The 23,509-nt window shown below is 40.6% G+C and overlaps 1 protein-coding gene across 2 annotated transcripts; it reads right to left on the bottom strand.

Moving 5' to 3' along the window:
- Nucleotides 1-246: 246 nt before the first annotated feature.
- Nucleotides 247-18,135, bottom strand: sp2 (sp2 transcription factor). Of its 2 annotated transcripts, XM_047577785.1 has the most exons (8): nt 18,071-18,135; nt 12,805-12,881; nt 10,724-11,491; nt 9,189-9,401; nt 7,110-7,434; nt 5,758-5,935; nt 5,459-5,652; nt 247-3,906 (listed from the first exon to the last, which is right to left on the bottom strand). In XM_047577785.1, exons 1-8 carry the CDS (start codon nt 18,075-18,077, stop codon nt 3,806-3,808), a joined length of 1,863 nt encoding a protein of 620 aa, XP_047433741.1. In that variant the 5' UTR covers nt 18,078-18,135; the 3' UTR covers nt 247-3,805. The 2 variants fall into 2 exon arrangements, with proteins under 2 accessions (XP_047433741.1, XP_047433740.1); XM_047577784.1 differs by lacking the exon at nt 18,071-18,135 and having other exon boundaries at nt 12,805-18,064.
- Between the last annotated feature and the right edge of the window lie 5,374 nt (nt 18,136-23,509).

Below are 23,509 nucleotides of genomic sequence, written 5' to 3'. Positions count from 1 at the left end.
TTACTTTCTATGGTGTCCTTGGGAGTTTTGAAATGCGCCTATAAATAAAATTATTATTATGTGTTTGCAGTATACTTTCTTCCAATACACTACGCCTTATTTTTATTTCTTCTCCTTTATGAAACATATCTAGTGATCACCGTCCATCCTTCATCGAGTCTGATTGTGCGATTACTACATTACTATGTGCGTTTTCCATTAATCATCGGGGCTTAAACTACAAGTAAAAATAAATAAGCCGTCACAATAGTTTGAGCTCTTTATTGGGGGGAGGGACTTTATGTTTTAGCACCTTTAAACAACTCATAAAATGAATTGCTGGTTCTCTGGGTTCTCCAAATATACACAACTATCGGCTGTAGAACATCATATGGGACATGTGGCCTTGGAGAGGGAGAAGAATTTAATTCACAGAAACCAAGTAACAGAAATGTCTTAATTTTGAAAAAAAAGAAAAAAAAAGAAAAAAAGAAAGAAAAAGCGCTATATTTAATTACAATCAACATTAAATTTACAAATTTTGGAACCCGGAATTTTAAATCAGTGCACATGATATTAGCATGTAACATAAGTTAAAAACACAAAAGAAACTTTACATGTACATGTAATGTTGTTACCTGGAATAAGACAGAAAAACACATCTTTAAATACTGGGTGCAGCTGTCTAAGGCATTCTTAATTCAATAGAAAAAAGATCTACAAGTCTTATACAAAGCAGGAATGAAGTTATACAATGTCACATTATATTTTGTTCCTTAACACACTGTACAAAGTCTATGTCCTTCGAGGCTGGCTACGCCAGCCGCATCACTACGGAGCTTAACCTTAATTTGTTTAATATCCTACATTTACTGTGTCTCAACAGACACACACTGTTATTTACATTTTCAAACATGAAATACAAACAGAAACAAGAGCAGACTCCATCCATCCTTCTCAAAAAAACAAAAACAAAAACACCAAATACTGGTCTCCCAAGCTTTGTCACCTCCTGCGTAGCACTTAAAGGAAATCTCTTTCAAAGTGCTTTAAAAATAAACTTTTTGGTTGTTGTTTTTTTTTTTTTTTTTCTTTTCGTGTGTGTGTGTTTGTGTGTGTGTGTACAGAGATGTTGTTGTGATGCTGCACACCAGTGTCCGCTGGCACCAAGCTGATCGGACCAAACGTCTTGTTTGTCATTGTGTATTTCTTTAAATAAAAAGTACAACGTCAGGTTTCAACCTCACTTATGATGTGTTAGTAAAAAGGTCAGTACATCTTCTTTATATCAAAACTGATATGAGCAACAGCATTTTTTGTTGTTTTTTTTTGTTTGTTTGTTTGTTTTCCTGTAAAACAAATGTTATGAAGAGTAACACATGAATACTGTACAGTAGGCCTAATGCTGGTCATCTGTATATGAACAGAAAAGTGTTAAAAGAAGAATTAAAGCTATCACATAGCTGGAACAACTCATGTTAACTCATAGGAGGCCTGAGAAAGCTTTTACTTTTTCTTTTTTTGTTGTTTTTTTTTTTTTTTGCATCTTGTGACGTGATTGTCAAAGTCAGGCCAAAATGTTTAAAAAAAAATAATAATTCGATCATATTTACAACAATGCATAGGCAACGTATCACCAAATCAGAACTTGTCGGCGAGTTGAGCAGAATACAAGTGTTACCCTGGAAACCTGTTGCTCTGATCTATGAGTGCACAAGAAATGAGCAGGACTGGTGGGTGTCGTTTGGTGCAGGTACCAAGTTTTCTTTAGTATTTTTAAATAATGATGATTTAAACTATGCAGGTAAAAAAAAAAAAAAAAATGTTGATGAAAGAATCAGAAGTTTTTCAGTTAAATGATGAGTAGCGAGAAGCAGCCAAGAAAGTTCAACAAGAATATGTTCTGAAACTCAGCTTAAAGGATCAGTGTGTAGGATTTAGTGACACCTAGTGGTGAGGTGGTAAACATCAACACACCTTAACCACCCATTTCTAGCATCTAGAAGGAAGTTTGCGGTGGTCAAACATGAAAGTCCTTCTCGAGTGTTTTGGTCTGGCATGGTGGCACAACATGGAGCACTCCATATGTAGATATTATCTAAACGAATGAAATTGCAATTCATAATTACATTACAAAATATAATTATGAATAGTATATGCTGCTAACAAGTCCTACACACTGGTCCTGATCAAAGAACATCAATCACAGCTGTGATATTCTGTGCTATGGACACGTTTCAGTACCAAATAGCATTCAAATCTGACAGCGAGCCGCAGACGTTAGCGTACCTGTCGTGGGATCCACGATGAATTACCAACTACACAGATTAATCACCAGGATCATCCACCCTAAATTACTGAATCAACTCTTACTCCTACAGATCCTTTTTGACATTATTGCCAAAACCTTTTGAGAAACGTTTTTTTGGGGGGTGGCTATCACATTAGCCGTATTTTACTCAAAAGCTACGTTTTCCAGAAATGTTTCTGCTTTTCTTTTGCACAACTTCCTTGACAAACACAACAACGTGAATCAGTTTAAACTCTTCAGGCAAAAAAACATCCATATATAATCTAATTTTTGACAAGGCAGTTACTTATCTGTTTTCTTCACATTTTTATTGAACATTAGTTGATCTGTAATTAGTTGTTCAGTCATCTGAGATGTTAATAATGACAACTACCTCTTCCTTGTGGCATCCTGCCTCCTCTTCATGCATAAAAAATGCTTGATCTTTTGCAACATTTGGTTGAGCAGCTTAAATTTTACTCATTTTAACTCTGGCGTTCCACAGGGATCAGTTCTCGATCCTTCATTTTTCTTCTGATTCTTTTGAAATAAAGTCAACAAATGTTGGAATATTGTTAGAAAAAGTATAATATTTGGCCACATCTTCATAAAGTTGCATTCAGACTTTCACACAACACCCCTTGTTAATTCATCTCTTAATTTAGACCGAGTCCTTATTTGTGTGTCAAGATAACCTTATAAACATACGTTGCAAATCACTAACAAATTTTATGGAAAAATGTTATAAATAGTTTATTATCATTATTAATATTATTTAGAATAGTACGCATTTACACACTTTTAAAAAAGCCCATGTAAACTTCTAAAAGTTCTCCAAAGTATTGTTTTTTTTTTTTTTTTTGCAATCATCTGACAAACGATGAGTAATCAGCAGAAGATTCCTGCTGAAACACAAAAATCTTCAATGAAAATTCCTAGTGAACACAAATTGCCGTTGAATTTACAAAACATAGTCGTGTTGACATTTTTCTTGTACTTTCTGTGAACTCCAAAAAAAAAAAAAAAAAAAAAATCAAATAAAAAAAACAAAAAGTTTTGGGGGGCAAAACAAACCAAAATAAAATAAATGGAAACCGTGACTGAGGTCCAGGAGGCTTGGGCGTTGGCGTCTGTGCATAATTCTGTGTATAATCTTCTTCCCGAGAAGTCAATAAATAAGCAAGCGTTAAGAGTTTAGCATCTTGTGTCGGTGAAGCCTCGCGTCTCGTTATCTTACAAATTCAGTTGTAGCCAGTTCTGGCCTTCGCGCAGATCAAATAAAAACAAAAATAAACTATTATTAATGAACTTGCTGGATAAGTTTGAAGTCCACCAGGGAAGGATTTCTTTGTACACCACGCTACACGGTGTCCTAGAAGAGCGACAGGAAATATAGGGGCATATTTTTGGAGTATTCCCATTATGGGATAAGTCACACAAACACACACCCTTGGTCTCGTCTCCTCTGCCGCTCCTTCCTGTAACACAGTCTCTGAGAGTTTGTTTGTTTGTGCGTGAGCTCGTCGCACAGTCGGCTCACAGGTTCTTGGCGTTTATGTGAGTCTTGTAATGCTTCGTCAGGTGGTCGCTCCTCATGAAGCGTTTCTGACACTGACTGCACTCAAAGCGTTTGTCTCCTGTGAGGAAAAAGAGAAGAAGTCGTAAGTGAAATTTTAATGCAAAATTCAGTAAAAGGAAAAATCTTAAATCTTTCACTGTTTGTCCAAAACTCAACATTTGGTTTACAGTTCCTCATTAAACAAAATATCTTATCTAGGGCTGCAGCTAGGGATTATTTCTTAAATGTATGCAGCAAGTAGTTGAAGTAGTTCGTTTGAAGTTAACCTAGCTTTAGGTTAGCCTTATGCTAGCTAGTTATCTAGAATAAATGTTTAGAATAATAGCAGCTACCATCATATATACTGTCAAACCCATGTGTTTCATGTAATTCATGTCCATGTAGACAGACAAATTTAACTGACACGTAACTTTACCTCAGTTAATACCAAGTTATTATGGCTAGCATGCTAATGCTATAATGATAATATTAAATAACACTAAGACTAGCTTAATTTTTTTTATATTATTTCTGAGTATTTATAATATATTATATTAATATAATTATAAAGTAATTTCAAACTTTTAACGGTGATGGATGAACACAGGAGACTGAGGAGAAGGTAAACACAGCTCCATGACTGATGAGGTGATTGGGCTACAAAGCATTTTACAGGCTCATTTAAGATGTTTAAAGTAAGTAGATGCTGGGATATTTAAGTGGGGGCCTTTTACATACTGACTGACGTTGGTTATAACATTTATAAGCCCGTTAATGGAGAAAATAAGACATTTATTTCAACATCCGCCCCATAGAGTTACACTGTAGAATCTAACCTCTGATGTAGCAAACATGGCGCCATGATTTGACTTGACCAGACTCTCTCTAAGATACGGCTCTGGAGCACTGGTCTCGTTACTGCCCTCTACTGGATAAAGGAATTAACAACGAGAAACGTCTGGCTCATTTTTCACTTTTGAATAAAGACTTTTTTTTTTTAGTAAACACTGCAACATATTTAATTGACTTCGACAAGTTGTTGCGGCCCTAATCTAATCTTACATTTAAATGGAAGAGTTCAAACCAAGCATCAGAACAGGGATGAAAGGAGATTTAAGCGGCTTTGAACGTGGCCTCGTTGTCAGACAGGCTGGTTTGAGTATTTCAGAAACATTTACAAGAGTTTCTCCCCTGAACCACACGGAGAACGGTCTGAAAAATATCTTATTGATGTCAGAGATTGGAAACCTTAAATATCCACTTGTTACAACCCAGAGAAGCAAAAGAGCATTTCTGAACGCACCACAATGATGCAGGGATGTCATCATTTTACAAAAATATTGCACCTAAATAAAAGAGAACCTCACACTCTCAGACTATCACAATACTCTTAGTACACTCTTAGATCGTATGTTTAAAACTCTCTGGGTAAACTCTCGTCACACTTGCTTGATTCAAAGTCTTTTTTTTAGTTTCACTTTTGAAGTTTCATTCATCGTTTCCTGTCTGCCAAACAGGCCAAACCGTGTAGTTTACTATCACTTAGCTTTACCTTCATATCCTGGTCTAAGCATGTGCATCACATAAAGTATATCATTGTGAATTTTGAGTTTTGTGTGTGTCTGCAGCACCTGTGTGCGTCCTCGCGTGCCGCTGCAGCTCATCGCTGCGTGTGAAACGTTTCCCACAGAAAACCCAGTTGCAGACGAAGGGCCTCTCGCCGGTGTGCAACCGGACGTGAGCTCTGAGCAGCGACGTTTTCCTGAACGTCTTCTCACAGCCGGGGACGTGGCAGATGTGTTTCCTCTTCCCCACCTCCCCGGGCCTGCACACACACACACACACACACACAAACACAAGCACATTCAGAGTCGTTGCGTCCTGTCATCTGACAGTGCATCTGTGCTCGTCCATCTCTGGAGACGCTCACCTCTTGTCTGCGTCTTTACAGTTGGGGCAGGTGCAGGCCATGCGTCGTTTCTTCTCTCCTGGTTGACCCGGCAGCTCCAGCGTGAGGGCCTGGTCCACCTGGATGGCAGGTTGGCCCGGTGTAGCTGCCAGCTGGAGCCCTCCGCCCTGCACCGCCTGTACCGTTAGGTGCTGCTGGCCTGACGGACACAAAGACACACAGAGTAAAGAGACAGGACCTGACAATCCTCTGAAATCAGACACGAGTCGAGCTGATCTGAAAATTCTCATTAATGGTAAAAAAATACATGCATCAGATGAAAGATATTAGCTTTTCTACCGTAAATAAACTGTTGATTTAAGAGAATTAAACATATCAGAGAGTGATCAACTTGATGGATATTAGTGGTGGGTACTGGCAAGGACTTCACGATACGATACATATCGCGATACTTGAGTCATATGAGATATATTGCAATACTAATACTAATACAAATTTTTCTAACCACTGACTACTGATAATTTTAAATGAGAGAACTAAACATATCAGAAAGATATCACCTTGATGGATATTAAGGGTGGGTGCATATCACGATACTTGAGGCACGATACGATACATTATTGCGATATTTCGATATATTGCAATATTAATTTTTTCTAACTAGTGACAATTGGTTATTTTAAATAAGAAAACTGAACATATTAGAAGTAAATCAACTGATGGATATTGTGGGTACTGGCAATAAGTTCACGATACGATACATATCACGATACTTCAGTCACGACGTCATGATACTACGATACATTGCACTATTCTACGTGGTTCACAGAGAAATTTTAAATGCAGCTTAAAATCAGTCATTACATACACAGTAAAATATGTTTCCATCTGTGTCATGGTTCTTGTTTTTAATATCACCTTTATCCTATTTTTACCCATCACATTCTTTATTCATTATTTAAAAACTATGCAACTAGGGCTGTTTAAAATATATATATATATATATAAAAGAAATTGGAAGCTCTGACACTGACTCATAAAATCCTCTAGATTCTTAATTACGAGCCACTTCCTGGATTCTCTCATTAGAAATCTCGCTGCTGCTTCACAAGACTGCGAATGCAGATTCGTCCAGATGTGAGGGGGATCCAAACCATGACGGAAGCTCCAGCTCTGAGAGCAACATCAGACTTGAAAGCTGATTGGATTTAAAAATGTATGACGACAGAGAAGAGCCGCACAAAAGCAAACACACATGTAAGAAGTGAAACTAGAGGGAGAAGTTGGTCAAAATACCACAAAACTGGAGATTAGTTTAGCGAAAACTTCTTTTAAATGAAGCCATGAGAACCAGTCCTACGTTATCAGCTCACCCCCTGCGTTGGTGATGGTAACGGGGACTCCCTGGACCTGGACCCCGTTGATGCTGATCGTCTGCACGGCTTGCGCCGCCGTTGACAGCTGCGGCGTGTTCAGCGCCATCATTCCACCGGCGGGGGCAATTTTTGCCAAAGTCCGTTCCTTCCGCCCCCCCGCCTGCGTCCTCTTGGCGCCGGCCGCTGGCGAGGAGGTGGTGTTGACGGCGTTGTTGGTGGTGGTGGTGATGGCGGGAACTGACGTGGTGAGGGTCGTCGCCGTGGAGACGGGGTCCTGGATCTGGACGGACTGCCACTCGCCCGTAGCTGTTTTGAAGAGGATCTGAGGAAAGAAGATGTCAAAATATATATTTAAAAAAAAAAAATACATCTTCCTGATTTCCAACAAGTTTCACATTTTATACCATTTAGATAAAATGATGTATCTTGTTTCAGCTCTATACACTAGGGATGGACAGTATGACCAAAAATGTATATCACAGTATTTTTCAAAATTCTGACGGCATGTTACGGCTTTTTTTATGCATAATCAACATTTTCTACTGGTTGAGAGAGGAATTAATACAGTAGATTGACTAAGGATGGACTATTTCACTGTGATGATGAGTAAATATTGTAGAATAATCCCACACGAGTAGTAAAACAGGTTTGCATGGCCCCGTGTTAGCACTGTCTGCTGAAAAAATGTTATCAAGAACTCCTACTATGTCTGTAATGTCAGTAGCAGCACGACCGGCTACCGTAATAACTGTAGTCTGCGCGCAACATCATCATAAAAACATCATAAAAAGCTAAAATTGGGGACATTTTCAGGGGGCAGCTTTACCCGGGGGACAGGTCATCCAATATCGAGGATGTCTAGTCCCCCTAAAAAACCCCAAACAACCGACATGGCACCTTTTTTTGGCACAAGTCCTCGTTCTGCGGCTTAATTGTGTCTTGCGGCGCATCCTTGTGAATGCTGTGTAATGAAATACACCAGTATGTTGGTATATTAAATATACATATAATATGGAACTGGTTCAAATATCAGAAGGTGGATAAGGTGGAACAAACTTGTCCCATCTGCAAGGTTTGTAAGAATTCAATTCAATTCAATTCAGTTTTATTTATATAGCGCCAATAACAATACAAATCGTCTCAAGACGCTTCACAAAAACCAGCCTGCAACCTCCAGAGCAAGCCTGAGGGAAAAACTCCCTTTTAACAGTAAGAAACCTTGAGCAGAACCCAGCTCATATGGAGGAACCATCAGCCGAAAACCAGCCGGGTAGAAAAAGTTAAAAAAATAAAAAATAAAAAAAAAATGATAGTCATAGCAACAAATTTATTCCACCACCTGAACTACAACCACAAGCCGGAGAACGATAAGACCCACTTAATGAGCCTGGAGAAAGAAAGGAGACACATCCTCCTGTACCAGGTGTCCCAGTGTTGGATGATCTGTCCCCCGACTAAAGTTGTCCCCGAAAATGTACCCAACTTTTTTGGAATGAGAAAAAATGTTGCGCACGGACTACAAGTATTACGGTAGCCGGTCAGGCTGCTATTGACATTAGAGACATAGCAGCTTAAATATGAATAAATATGTTAAAATAAATGAAACTAATTGTTTCTTCAGTTCTTCTTGATGACATTTCATTTCATTTCAGAAATCTGGTCACTTTACACTAAATAAATAAAAGGATTAAAACAAAACTCAGCCAATAACACATTAAATCAGTCCATTCAATACGAGAAGAGGTGAAAACATAGAAGACGTGTTGTTTTCACATCCCTATCATACACCGTTGGAAATCTTTATTTCTTGAGATCAGAATGATGGAGATCATCATATGATCTAATCATAACTACAGGCTCAGACCAAACACAAAAAAGGATACGACTCTCAAATCTATTCACCCTCACGATTTCCCAAGAGCAGATAAAACTCCAACAAAACCGGCGCCGTTACGTCGCCGAGCGTCTAGTAAACGTCCCCCGGTAAAATAATTAGACTATAAAGACGCGATCTTATCCCCAGGAACACCTCCCTCACACCACGTGGACGAGAGAGGTCGCGGTCTGAGCGGATACCTGCGCCTGTGGCGCCTCCGTGGGCGTGACCTGCAGGCTGGACGACTGTCTCTGAGGGACGGGCGGCAGCGTGGCGGAGGCGGCCTGCACCACCTTCAGGGCCTGCTGGGGGATCTGGACCACCTGAGGCTCCTGCTTGGGCTGGACCAGCTGCACCTGCTGCACCATCGCCGGCTGCCCGGGACTCTGCACGATCAGCAAATTGTTCCCCGCCTGCAAAAAACACGGAGACGCAGTCAGTAAATCCTGGGACGTACGAGACGCACGGAGATTTTCAGAGACGCGTCCAGAGAGGGACAGGGATCAGATACGGTGAACTCAGACTTCAGCTGTGTTTAGTCATGTGATTTTGATTCCTCTGGCTTTGACACTAAAACAGAAGTCGTCTTTTCTTCTTCATTGTTTTGCAGGTTTTTTTTGTAGGAAGCGAAGAGGAATAAGACATTTTAACACAACATGGATGTGGTTTTGGTTTTCAGACAAACCAAAGTAAAAACAAATGCAAAAGATTAGGCTGAAGCCTGATACCGATGCAAGTGTTGTAAAAAAATAAATAAATAAAATGCCTTGATACAGTTCAGGACGTCTCTAATATTTAGTGGATTCTCGTCCACTTAAATTCTGATCCAATCGTCCTTGAGTCCTCGTTAACAAGTGAGACGAATTTGAGAAACTTTTGACATAGAGTAGATGTTTTTTTACTTTTTATTTTTAGAAACAGAAAATGAAAATAGAACTGTTTTTTTTTTTTAAGGTTTGTTGATCCGTTCTCGATCCTGATAAAGAAAAACGCCTTGAAGTTAAATTTTTATTTTTGAATTGTAAAATAAAAATGAAATAACCGCTCATTTTTTTGTTTTTTTAATATCTTTTTCTGAACGGAAAATCCAATGACCCAAACATCATATAAGCTTTGACTTCTCACTAAAGGTTTGGAAGAAACTTCAAATTTGTACATAAAAGATCAGAGTTTCATTGGTTTACATCAGAATAAACATGATTATTATTTAAAGAGTAACTTATCAAAAGACATTTTTACCATAATTATCAGGTATTTGAGTTTTTCTTTCTTCATACTAAACTCCTCTGGCTTTAACACAGCAAATATGACGGATATTTCTATGCAAACTCTCAAAGACCAAAGAGTTAAAGTGAATAATTCAAATTGTGATTTTTTTTTTTTTTTTTTAATTTTGCACAGTTTTGACTCTTGCAAATCTCCTGCAACCGAAAACTAAACACTTCTTTTCTTTTGCTGACATTTACACAGCAGTGTTCTGGTAACATTACACCTAAAGGTAAACTGAGGAAAATGGTGCAATAAAATAATAAAAGCAATGTCTGATCATGCAGCAAATACAAACCAAAACACATAGAACTCCTGCTGGTTTATAAGGAAGAAATCTATCAAAGTACGAGTCCTGAACGTCAACGATGAACCTTGTGTTTGCCTTAAAACCAAACAACTTTCCCTGAAACCAGATCCAGTAACTGTGTGAACTACAGTAAAGACTAATCCAACCAGAGCTCTGTACCTGTATGATGTTGTCTCCGGCTTCTATCAGGATGGTTTCCATCTGCTCTGGGGACGGGGAGGCGGCCTGAGTTGAAGACGGCGGCTGAGGTTCGGCCGCCAGGATGATTTTCTTCTTCCTCCCCCGTCGTCCCTTCCCGGGATTCGGAGTCGTGGCCGAGGTCTCCGTGACGATCTGAGCCCCGCCCACCTCCCCCGTGGCCACGTTGAGGGGCAGCGTGAGTCCGCCGGGGAGCTGCACCATGTTCGCGGCTGCGCTGTTGGGCTTCCTCAGCTTCAGGGAGGGCTTGATGGCGACCGTCTTCTGGGGAGTGATGGGGGCGGCGGCGGCGGCGGCGGCGGCGGCCGGGGCCGGCACCGTCATCGGGGTGGTGATGATGGCCTGGTTGGTGCCCGGTATGAGCTGGATCTGGCCCCCCTGCGGCATCACCTGGATGGTCTGGGCGCCCTGGATCTGCGGCATCATCTGGTACTGGATGTTGGCCGGGGCGGAGGCGCCGGTGCGGGTGGGGCTCTGCTGGATGGTGAGGACGATGGGGCTGCCGGAGGCCGTGGAGCCCAGGCCGGCGGGGAGCTGGATCACATTCCCCTTGGCGGAGAGGAAGCCCAGGTTCTTGGGGGGAGCTGGGGCGATGGGGGCGGGCTTTATGGGAAGGAGGCGGCGAGGCTGAGGCTGCGCTGGCGGAGACGTGACGGGGGCCTGAGCGGCGGGGGGGCCAATTTTACTGCAGGTGGCGGCCAGGAGGGCCAGAGGAGAGGGCTGGGTGTCCTACGGGAAGTCAAGGATTAGACAGATTCAGGACCAAGCTTTATCGATCCAGATCCTCAACAAACATCTCACCTCTCTGGTGAAACTATTTCAGGTAAATCAAACCCAAGAGGTGTTGAATAAAGGCAACTGGCACCATCCGAGAGGCTGGTGGGAAGCTGAGGTTTAAATAGGGAAACTCACCAGCACCTAGACCAGAAACTGGTGCCACTAATTTCCATAAAGGCCGGGTACTTACCTGTCGTTAAGTTTTCCTATTTAAAACCTCAACTTCCCTCCAGTCTCTCAGAACTGAAGAAGCTACTCGGATGAAACTTCTTCAAGAAAATTCTACAAGTCCAGTTGATTTTATTCAATTATTCAACTCCTTCTGCAGTTGTTTTTTTGGTCAGATACGTGAATGACGTACTGTTACATAGACTGGATGACTTAAGGTGCCTGAGGTATATAAACCATGACGAGAGCTAAAAAAATAAATCAAAATGCTTCCCAAAAAAAAGTTCTTGTTGAGCAAAGTGTTCCTTAGAGGATTTAATCACTAAGACGTTCATTGTAGTGAGTGATTGTTCATTTGGCTCAAACTAAACTAAACTCCAGCCACTCAGCTAATGGTCTGTGTGAGGAAGGAAGACGCTGACTGAAGTTACATTGAACCCAAATAACGTCGCAAATAAGCAAAAATTCAAAGCTTTCTAGGGCTTTTAACTGATATTTACTCCTACAGGGCTCCTGCACATATGAAATTTCAATAATTACACACTTTTCCAGACCCTAATTTCCAAATTTCCTGGTAAAAAAAAATCAAAATCGAATTTATGGCTTTTGTTTTCATTGTTTTCTGAATATTTATGCTTTTACGTCACCAACTAATTACAGCTCGGTAATGTAGCTCAAACAAATAAACTCAAACCCAGATAAATTCAGTGCAGTTTTTTTTTATTTTTAGATATTCATAATTTTGTGTTTTAGAAAATTGAACAGTCTTGGAAACATGAATATTTTTCCATACACTACTTTGCATTTTCCATACTTTTCCAGACCTGGAAATTTATCAAATCATATATGAGTATTAGCTATTTATGTTCAAATCAGAATAAATCACAATATCGTTTTTACATTTATCTATAAATCTACGTTTTATGTTGGTTGTTCAGGGAGTTTGTTTATTATCAGTCTTCTACTGTAAAACCAGATCGCTTTAAGAATGTGATGAATTTAGATTTAATTCTGTAGAAACCGGTGAAAACAACTGAAAATGCCACTGAAAAATGGGGTGAACAGTGAAGCCGGGGGGGGGTCTGGCTCTTACTCACTTGTGCAGAAGCGGTGGAGGGCTGGAGGTATTCGCTGGGACTGACGGCAACAGTGGTGGCCATACTGTCCTGTTGATCTAGGAAACACCACAGCAGAGTCACATTCAGGCTGCAGGTTGAACACAGAGCACAGAACCGTCTCGCAATCATTCGCCTTGTGATTATTAAATATCATCAGTTACATGAAGAGGATCATTAACTGTGCTGATTACTGGGTTAAATTACATGTTGACAGGCGCCTTTTCACCAGATACCAGCGTGACTGACGCCTCTTAAAGTCCCACACATGCTCTCAGCGGGAGTTATTATGACAATGCAATGTGACATTTAGTAGTCGAGTTTTAGTTTTACAGTTACTAGTCATAGAAAAGTCATATATACACGTCCCAATGAGGCTAATAGGGCGGGGGGGAAATACTGATATGGTAATATATCATGAAACTTTTTAACACAATACTGATTTTAAAAGAAAAAGTCGTGTTTTGGATCAATCATGAACGACTTCTGCACCTAAAGCACTAGAACTGGAGGCACTTCGTCGTTTAAATGGAAGCAGAAGGAACTAATAAGACCCATTTTTATAGATAAATGTAATAAAATGGAAATGGATCATTTGAATTAATACTGTTTTTTTGACTCAATTTGTCCAATGACTTATCACTGTCATCTGATGTACATATATACAGTGTGTATTTCAAGCAGCATTTAAACTTTCTCAGTGAACTATGTGGAATATTGCACTATGTCGCAATATCATAATAAACACTCAAGTATCGTGATACGTATCGTGATACGTAGAGGCTACACTGTTCTTTATATTTCTAGATGTATCAGTTCCAGGTTAGTGGCATCGATTCTAAAAAAAATAAATATAATGCACACTTCCCTACTTTCAACCACATTAAAGTCCATAAGTGAATTATTGCCTTAGTCCAACTTTAACTGGACAACTTATGTGCATGTAAACATGTTACTCCGACTAAAATTGGAGTTCTCTTTATCTGATTAAGACACAGATAATGTGATTGGAAATCAATTTTCTCCAGCATGTATACACTTAATCAGACTTTAACTGGACAACGCATGTGCACATGTTCCACAACCACAGCTCTGGTGTATGACCCCAGAACAAAAACATCCGAGAAAGACGGTCACAGAAGAAGAAGAAGGTAAACAGAGTTGATAGAGGAACCACTTTATCTGTCTATCTTAAAAAAATCTATAAAATATTGTCCATCTTGTTGTTGTTTGAAGTCTCGGTCTGACACATGAACGACTCCAGCTGTTTATTATATGATGTCATAGGTCGACCAGAAAGGGGCCGTATTAACACAATAAAAAGACATATATTGTGCCCTAGTGAGGAGGAGGAGGACATGTTCCCGCTGTTCGATGTTTTTCTTTGGATGTAAACTGGGACAAGTCAGAAAGTCGAATTTCAATCATAGCTCCATTAAACTGTGGATGTAAACGCACTGAAGGAACCGATCTGGAACCAATCACAGCAACAGTTTTGAGAAAATCTCTTCCATAACTTGCTCTTAAACCGAAACATCTCTAAATAAACTGATATTTAACTGAATCGGGACATTGTACATTTATACGAAGTATTTAAGAGTATACAGATTTACTGAGCTTAAGTACTCCTATAGGTACCAGTTAGCAAAAATCAAAGACAAGACAATGATCTGTGTGACATTCAGATCCAGCGTTTTTAAGTTTCTTCAGAGTGCAAAGTAGCTGCCATCTTTAATTAAAGCCATCATGTATGCTGCTTTTCATGACTATCAGCCATGAGAGCTGCTGTGTTTGGCCCCGAAAGAGCGCAAGAACAAACAAATAACGAGCTACTGGCGCTGATTCAGATGCTCTCAACAAGGTTCACAGACACACTATCGGACGGCACTTAAAAACACTACGTGAGGAAAAGGCACCAGATTTATCGAGGGTATTATATTTCAGGTTGGACGGCGCACATAAGTACATTTAGGGCAAACTGCCCGGGAGTTTAAGAGCAGGGCAAATCTGGACGACGAGGGAAAGCTTCCTAATGGCTGAAATAGGTTGAGGCTGATGTGTTGTCAAACAGAGTCGCTCCGGGTGCTGCGGCACACTTCCCACTCACGCCGAGCGACCTCTTCCATCAGACGCTACAGCCCGAAGGACGTCCAGCGCGCTTCATTTTAACCGTGCGTTGGTCTACGTTTGCCGCGGCTGATTCTGATTCTGATTCTGTGCGACAGCGCTGCTTATTTTTAGGTTCCACTCCTGACATTCAGGAGCAGGTACATCGGTCGAGCTCAAGGCTTCGCAGATGGTAAACACCTGAAAAACCAAACACCGGGCGATAAACGCACGGCACAAAGAAGACAACCAGGCACGACACAGAGCAACTGTAAACAGATATAAATGCTTGTTTTCCATAAGACATGAATGAAATGTGCATGTTGTTCCGTATAAAAAATGAAATGATGCAAAATAAGCAGGAATACGGAAAACGACGACATTCTAATATAAGAATCTTGCATTAAATCCTCCTTCGTGAATGTGATTAGGTTCAACTCATGTTGAAACTGTGTCAGAAATGTGGTGATTTAACTGGATGATCATTTTAGAGGAAGTAGTTTGTGGTGGTGTTGAACTGGACTGAATTAAACACTCGTACGTTTACATACACATGACAAAAAAACAGTTATTGTCTTAATCAGCGTATGACAGGAGAACTTAAGTGCATGTAAAACTGTTACTCCCACTAAAATCGGAGTTCTCATTATCCGATTAAGACACCCAGATAATGCGATTGGAATTCTTTTTTGTCCGGCATGTATACGCTTAAACGGGAAACTAACAGGATAACGAGTGTGCGAATGCGTGTGACCCCGAACAAAAACATCCAAGAAAGTCAGTCGCAAAAGAAGAAGAAGTTAAACTGAGCCGGTAGAAGAACCGCCTGAGGGACAGCGCCGTCTTATCTGCACCAGAAGCTGCGCACACATTACGTACGAGATTTTAAAAAAGCTGTACTATTATTGTAGAAATTCTGATAACCTTCACGAAGCTCAGATCAAAAGGACGATATCTGTTATATTAGGATGCATTTGTTTTCACTAGTGTACCTAATTATGTGGCACGTCAGTGTAGATAAATACCACCCATGTACGAATGTTTAAACACAAGGTAATCTTACACGAAGCACATTCTCAGCTTAGAAAGCGAGTCAGGAACTGCAAAGTCAGTGTTTCAAGCAGCTGTTTTAACACTTTTCAAAGCGCGTGCTTCCTTCTCAGAAACTCCTGAGTAAGACGTGGGTCTCATTACAACGTTTCTAATTGTGAGGAAAAGGCTTAAAGTCGGAAATTGCCTTTTTCTACAAAACGCACGGTCTAGTTGTGCCACCAACACTGAACTTGATCAATTTAACAAAACAAACACAAGTATCACACAGTACGTTTACATGCACATGAAAAAAAAAAACGAACTACTGCCTTAATAAGACTTTAACTGGACAACTTAAGTGCAGTGAACACGTCACTCCTTATCCGATTAAGACACAGATACTGTGTTTGGAAATCGTTTTTCTCCGGCACGTATACGCCTTAATCTGAGTTAAACTAGACAACACAACTGCTGCGCACAACTAAAACATCCAAGAAAGCCGGTCGCAGAAGAAGAAGGTAAACAGAGCCAGTAGAAGAACCACCTGAGGGATAGCACCATCTTATCCGCACCAAAAGTAGCGCACACATTACATACGAGATTATAAAAGCTGCACTATTATCCACCTAATTGTCGTTTAAAATGCCGGTCTGACGCACGAACAACTGTTGTTAATTATACGAGGTAATAGATCAACTGGAAAGGGGCCGTATTAACCCGCTGAGAAGACACATATCGCCACCTAGTGCGAAAGGAGGAGGACACGTTCCCATGAGTTATTCAATTTTTCTCCGTTGCATGTAAACCGGGGACAAGGACCTCATTCAGAAAGTGAAATAGCTCGATTACGCCGCGCATGTAAACGCGCTGAGAGACTCGGTTGTGAAGCTCGATGCCCTGAACTCACACAGGGATATCTCAGCCTGCAACTGAGCCGATAAGATAAGATACGCCTTTATTTGCCCCACAATGGGTAAATTCACCCGATTAGCAGCAGCCGTACAGAAACATTCACCGCTCACACAAACAGAACACATGTAGGAGGACTATGTATGGGGGAAAAAATATGATGATATCACCAGCAAGCAAAATACAAATAAGATCCCCCCTCGCCTCGATCTGCAGGACATTTATACAAAACACTGGGGCCAAGGCACTCTGGACACTTTCTCTTCTCCCTAGTGCTTCTACTGTTTTTTTTTATCCTCATATCATCCGTCTGCTCAACTCTGAGCCTTAACTGGACTTAAACACTGTTTCTACTGTCGTACTTTTCTACTACTTGCTGCAGATACATTCCATTGTGCATTGCACTGTGTAGAACTGTGCATGTGACACATAAACCCTTTCTTATCTTAACAAAAAAGAAAAAAAAGCAATTGAAGATGCAGACAGTGCGTAATGCAGGTATAAATATGTATGTGCTGGTTAAGTATACGTGGTTCCCAGTAAACACAGTAAACAGTGCGGTTGTGAATAGGAAGGAGTGTTGCACATATGTTGTTGTTGGTCGCTAATCTCTCCGGGCTCTGTTTTTTTATTTATTTATTTATTTTACGGATAACCGGAGGTGTGTATCCAAGCCCCGCAAATAATGCACACCAAAAAAACTAAAACAACAACAACAACAACAATAAAACATCGCGGCCTGAAACTAGCGCCGCCATCAAACACATACTTTTGGCTTGCAGAGCTAACGTTAGCATGCAGGCTAGGTGGCAGTAGCAGGCTGGAGTGGTTTTAAGCTCATTTCATATCCGTGCAGATTATATGCGGGATAATGTGTGGCCGCAACTTGCACCTTTCACGCAATTAGGCGCTGCGTGAAGCGTGTGCGTGTCGGGACTCCACGTATAGAGCAGGAGAAGCAAGTAAACGCACCAGCTACACGGCTAGCCAGTCAAACTCTTTGATAACGTTACAGAAAAAAAACGCAGCCCCCTTTTTCCGGAAGTGTACTGCTTATTTTTGGTCCACGCAGCCGCCTGAGTGGGCCCCGAAACACGGTTATCCACGCCGCGCGACGCGTGGCGTTTCCCCCTTCAACGCAAATATAATGTTTTACGAAGCAGAATGTAATATAAACACCAATGTTTTAATTCCTACCCACCGCTCATGACGACATTCGCTCTCCGTGATCCTTGCAGACCGAGCCCGTGGAGGAGTCCCCGCCCGCGCCGCTGCACCAATCCACGCACAATGGAGCGCCGAGCGGCGGCCGAGCGCACCAATCCGCCGGAGTCGTGTCCGTGACTGACGGCCCGCGCGGCCAGTCCCCGGGCGCCTTTTGCGCACGTCGGTCGATGGCGGACGCGTCGACCAATCGGGTGTCGAGATGGCGCTCGACGGGGGGGAGGCTCCCGGAGGACAAGCCGTGGAACAAGAGAGGGGCCCGGCGGCTTCAAGTGACGTCCCGGCCGGCCAATGTGATCCGCGGGGGGCAGTGCGGTCACAGCGAGAGTGACAGGAGAGAGGATCAATGAGCTCGGAGCCGCCGCTGCCTGACCTGTTGAAACGGTCCCAGTGGATCAGGTGAGGAGCGGACTGTTTTCATAAGGTCCGGCTAGAGCCACCTTTACGAGTTTTGGATGCAAAACACCCGGAGAGCTGCCAAACATGCGGAACTATTATCTTCCTGCAGACTTGGAGTATTTCTGCAGGGAAAAATACGAAAACGATTATGAACACGATAGATTTTCTGCAAGTCATCTAAATAAATCAACAAATTGTAGCGTAAGCATCCTTTTTGAATGCAAAATACATAAAGAACGACCAAAGATGTAAAACTATTGCAGTGAAGTAAAAACAGCAGCCTCCCTCTGAAACGTAGTTTGGTAAAATTATGAACTTTAGTCCACTTCCTGAAAGCATAGAGTATTTTTGCAATCATCAAAACAATAAATTTTCTGCAAGGCATCTTAATAAATCAACAACTTGTAGCATCACATTCCTTTTTTTCAATGCAAAACAAACAAAGAGCTACTTAAGATGTAAAACTATTGCGGTGAAGTAAAAACAGCAGCGTCCCTGTACCTGCAGGAAGTGACATAATCAATGATCAAAACAATACATTTTCTGCAAGTGAACGTAATAAATCAACCGCTCGTTTCAGATCTTGTGCGAGTTTGCTGTTGGGTAGTTTACAGCATCCTGATTGGATTTGAATGCAAAACACTCACAGAGCTGCTAAAGATGTAAAACTATTGTATCTTTGCATGGAAAGTGACATAAACAAATTACCAAACCAATCGATTTTCTGAAAGTCATCATATCATATCAACCAACTGTAGCATCAGCATCTTTTTTTTCAATGCAAAACAAACAAAGAGCTTCCAGGGATGTAAAACTATTGTAGTGAAGTAAAAACAGCAGCAGCCTCCGTCTGAAATGCATTGAACTACAATTGTGAACTTTATAATCTTTGCCACTCAGTGCAGACATGGAGTATGTTTGCATGGATAATTACACAAACAACTTTCAAAACAATACAGTTTCTCTTTAGAGGCTGGCACAGACTGCACCGAGCTCCAGTAAGCAGATTATACTTTTAATTTAAAGCTGTAAACACACCACAGACTTCTCCAACCAGATATATGGCGTGTTATATGCTAGCCCTGTACCTTTGGAGGCCTGTGCCTTTACGCATTTAGGACAGGTAGGTAAATAGTTTGTGTCTGGTATATAAAACCACATAACAAGGACAACTTAATTTTTCATGCTTTTAAACGTCACTTTGATTGTGACACTCTCATGGAGTTACTTGATTTCAAAAAACATTTGAAGCACTTGTTAGTGACTTGAGTGTTTTGTTTTGATCCCACTTAATAATTTACTTCACAAAAACTTTTTTTTTTTACATCTTTAGTTGCTCTTTGAGTATTTTTGTATTCAATACCTGTAGATTAATCAACCCAACAGCAGACTCACACAGCTCTAATACAATTATTAACCTCTTTGCCCCTATGTCTATTTTTCTGCCTCCTGTGCGAAAATGACATATAATAATTAATGTGTTATATCTTATTATAGGGGCTGTGTGAATAATTTTGGACACCTGTGTCACGGACACCTGTGAGATTGCTACAAAAGTGTCAGAATAAAGATATATGTTACTCTGTCAGAGAAAAGTCGCCTGGAACAAAGTAAAAAATATAAATTTCTGTTGGGGTAAAAAACCACCCCTGTATGTGGGTTAGTAACTGTGTAAAAGAAGACCGTAAAAAGGTGAATCTAAACAATTTTAGAGATGTTTTAGCCCATTTATGTCCAGGCGGAACCACAAATTATGCCTTTTTATGTGCCATTTGACCTTCTCAGTCTGAGAAACTCATTTAGTTTCACTCATATATCACTAAATACAGATACAACAGTTTCGGTGAAACTCAAAGGAGAATATCTCGACAACCGATTGGTCAATTTTAATGACTGACACCTCTATCGATCAAACCCAGGCCAGAGAGTCAAACACCATGTATTTACCGTAGCAACCACCAATAACGATCCAGAGCGAAAGTAAACCCAAAGATCGCGTATTGTCAGTGACCCTACACTCGAACCTAGAAGCCTCTTCCTTTTCATGTAAACAGCTTCTTGATTCATTTCAAACTGACGAAGGGTTATTTGGAGCTGGAATATAACTTTTAATCACAAAACAGCAAAGGTAAGACATTTTGTGATTTTGTCAATGTTATTTTTGCGACTCTTTGGCTTCTAGCTCTCTGAGTTTTTGTGGCACAGCGAAGAGACAGACATCGTTGCAATCGTCAGGGCCATTCCCATACAATTGCTTGGGGTTTTATTTGTGGTGATGTCTGATAGAGGCTTTTAGATGAGTTTCCCCCCGTCATTTTGGTGTATTACATGTTCATAATGGTGCATGCTATCATGCGTTTAGACTGTCTGTAGCGCACGGATCTGACGTCAGCCTCCTGTATGGGGGGGTCAAAGGTGACTTGCAGAAAATATATTGTTTTGATAACTGTTTATGTAACTTTTGGTGCAAAATAAAAATCTTTCCCTGCAGCAAGTGATTAAAATAGCTTTAAAGTATGTTATTATTATTTTTACTGTTATTATTATGCATAATACAAGTTACAGTTTGAGTATATTATGTGTTATTTGTTATTAATCGCAAGGCAATAAAATGAGTTGACACCATAAATTTTGAAGTGACAGGGTGAGGATCATGTTTATTCTCTGTCTGGCGTCCAGCTACGGTGGGAATAGACGTTTTGGTTTCCTGTTACAACCCAACAAGCACGTCCGTCGTGACCGCAGCTCTGCCTCGGCAGGCCTTTCACCCTGTTGGGAAAAACTGTGGCTGTCAGTCCCATCTGTCGTCAACATCAGCCCAGTTTGGCCCCCCGGGCGCCGCGAGCCGACATGTAAGACGATGAGCCGTCCCTCTTTCTCAGCGGATCGCTCTTCGTGACTCTGTTCACATCCACGGCGCATGCAGAGGCTTTTTCACGGAGCCTTTTCCCAGAGAGTGCACTTGACCTTATTCACACACAGGCATCTCTTGATTGTCCCAGATGCGTCCTCATCCTCTCCATGCATAACAGCATGGCTTTTATTTTATTTTTTTATTTTTAAGTGCCGGGGCAACTACTGCTTTTAGCTGAAGCACTTTCCTCCCTCTTCACCTCAAGTGTGCTGCTAGTTGGCGGTGGAGGATCCAGATACTGTCTATCACCTTCTCCCCAGGCTCCTCGGAAAAAGAGAGCTGCATAATTTAACTCAGATTTCTCACTTTTTTTTTTTTTTTTACTGAGCAGAGTTCCTCATCGAGCCAAAGCTGGAGACTTTTCAGCCTTAAACATTTCAAAGGGAATAACTGACATTAAAAAATATATATATATATATATGAAGCACTTTCTACGCCGAGAAGCCAGAAGCTGTGAAACATCCTCACAGAGTTAACTCCTCAGCGGCTTTTGTCACATCTATATTTCAATCCTGGTGGCTGCCTAATAGGGTTGCATTCGTAAACTGCTGCCTGGAAAATAAACACAAGTTTACTGTCACTACAGCTGAGACGATCAGTCAAATCATGCTTTAGTTCACTGAAAAATACATTAACTAAAATATCTGTTTCCAGATTATTTGATATTAGGAAAGTTCTTGTCTTTCTTTGCTTTATAAGAAACTATAAGTTAAATGTTTAGGTGCAATATTATTCTATATGGTCCTGGCTTCTTATGTCATGAATTTTGAGTTCTTTTTTTATTTTATTTATTTTTATTTTATTTATTTTTATATTTTTTGGTCAATCATTGGATTTAGCTCATTCATTCATTTAACTCATCAAAAATTAAAAAAAAAAAAAAAAATAGATTATAGAGGAGTATTGTTCTGGGACTCGGTTCCACAACAAATAGGAACCGTCATTTCACAAATTAGCTCTTTAGTTACTCTTCTACTAAAAATAAATACTATTTTTAGTAGAAGAGTAACAGAAAGCCCAAAGTTGAGCTTGTTTTGTTGTTGTTTTTTTTTGTTTTGCTTTTTTGTTTTGTTTTTTTACAAAGCTCTTCATCGTATCTCATCGTTTAGGACATAGGTCTTCAACAGTGGGTCCACGCCCCCTAGAGTGTGCGCGGTGGTACTGCAGAAGGAGAGGGGGTCATAAAATCTTTGGTTGATTGGACATTTGTCATATTTGTTTTGTTTTTTAATCCCGCCCTAGTAAAGGGATAAATGGTGGCAGAAATGAACCTGTGTATTGTTTGAATAACTTAAAATCGAATGCAAAATAATAATGTGTATTTATAAATAGCACTAGTTTCAATCGTAATATAAAAATACTCAAAAAAATAAAATAAATAAATAAATATGCGACACACCAAAGTTTATTTTTCTTCCTTTTTTTTTTTTTTTTTTTGTTTTTTTTTGTTTTTACTGAAAACGCTGAGCCAGTAGCCAGCTTCTGAGTACCGAGAAACAGAGTGAGCAAAATACACCTTGGGGGCATTTCAACAAATAAAACTGACAGTTTAGGAGCAGCCACGGAAAAGATAAAGACACCGAGAGGCAGGGAAACAACGAGGCACCGGGCTGTAACCTTCCTCCAGCAGCAGCCGGGATTCTTCAAGTTCTTCTTTAGTTTTTATGTTTGTTTGCATAAGTCTTTTTACTAATGCTGTCAAATCCCAATGATCTGTACCATGGAAAATGAAACCTTAAATCAGGAAAAACAAAAAAAACATGTCATTGTAATGTAAAATGGATTTTTGTTTTTTTTGTTGTTTTTTTTTTGGAGGATTTTCTTCTTTTCTTTGGTGTCATTTCAGATGTTAACAGCTACTGCAGAGCAGCGGTGAGTTCACCCTTTATCTCCCTTGAGTTGAAACGTAGGCGTCCAGCTGTTGGAGCTCCTTATATCCGGACTGGATCCTCAAAAGCAACGAGTTCATCGGTTCATCTGGAAAGAAACCACAGGAACCTGAAACTGTTGAAGACCATCGACTTCAAGTAAAATTGAAGCTCTGAACTTTGCACTTTGCAATGCTGCACCAGGGGGGCTGATCAGCCACAACATTATGACCAC

Source organism: Mugil cephalus, chromosome 2 (assembly GCF_022458985.1).
Source record: "Mugil cephalus isolate CIBA_MC_2020 chromosome 2, CIBA_Mcephalus_1.1, whole genome shotgun sequence".
Classification (NCBI taxonomy): Eukaryota; Metazoa; Chordata; class Actinopteri; order Mugiliformes; family Mugilidae; genus Mugil; species Mugil cephalus.
This window is presented reverse-complemented; position numbering and strand designations above follow the sequence as displayed.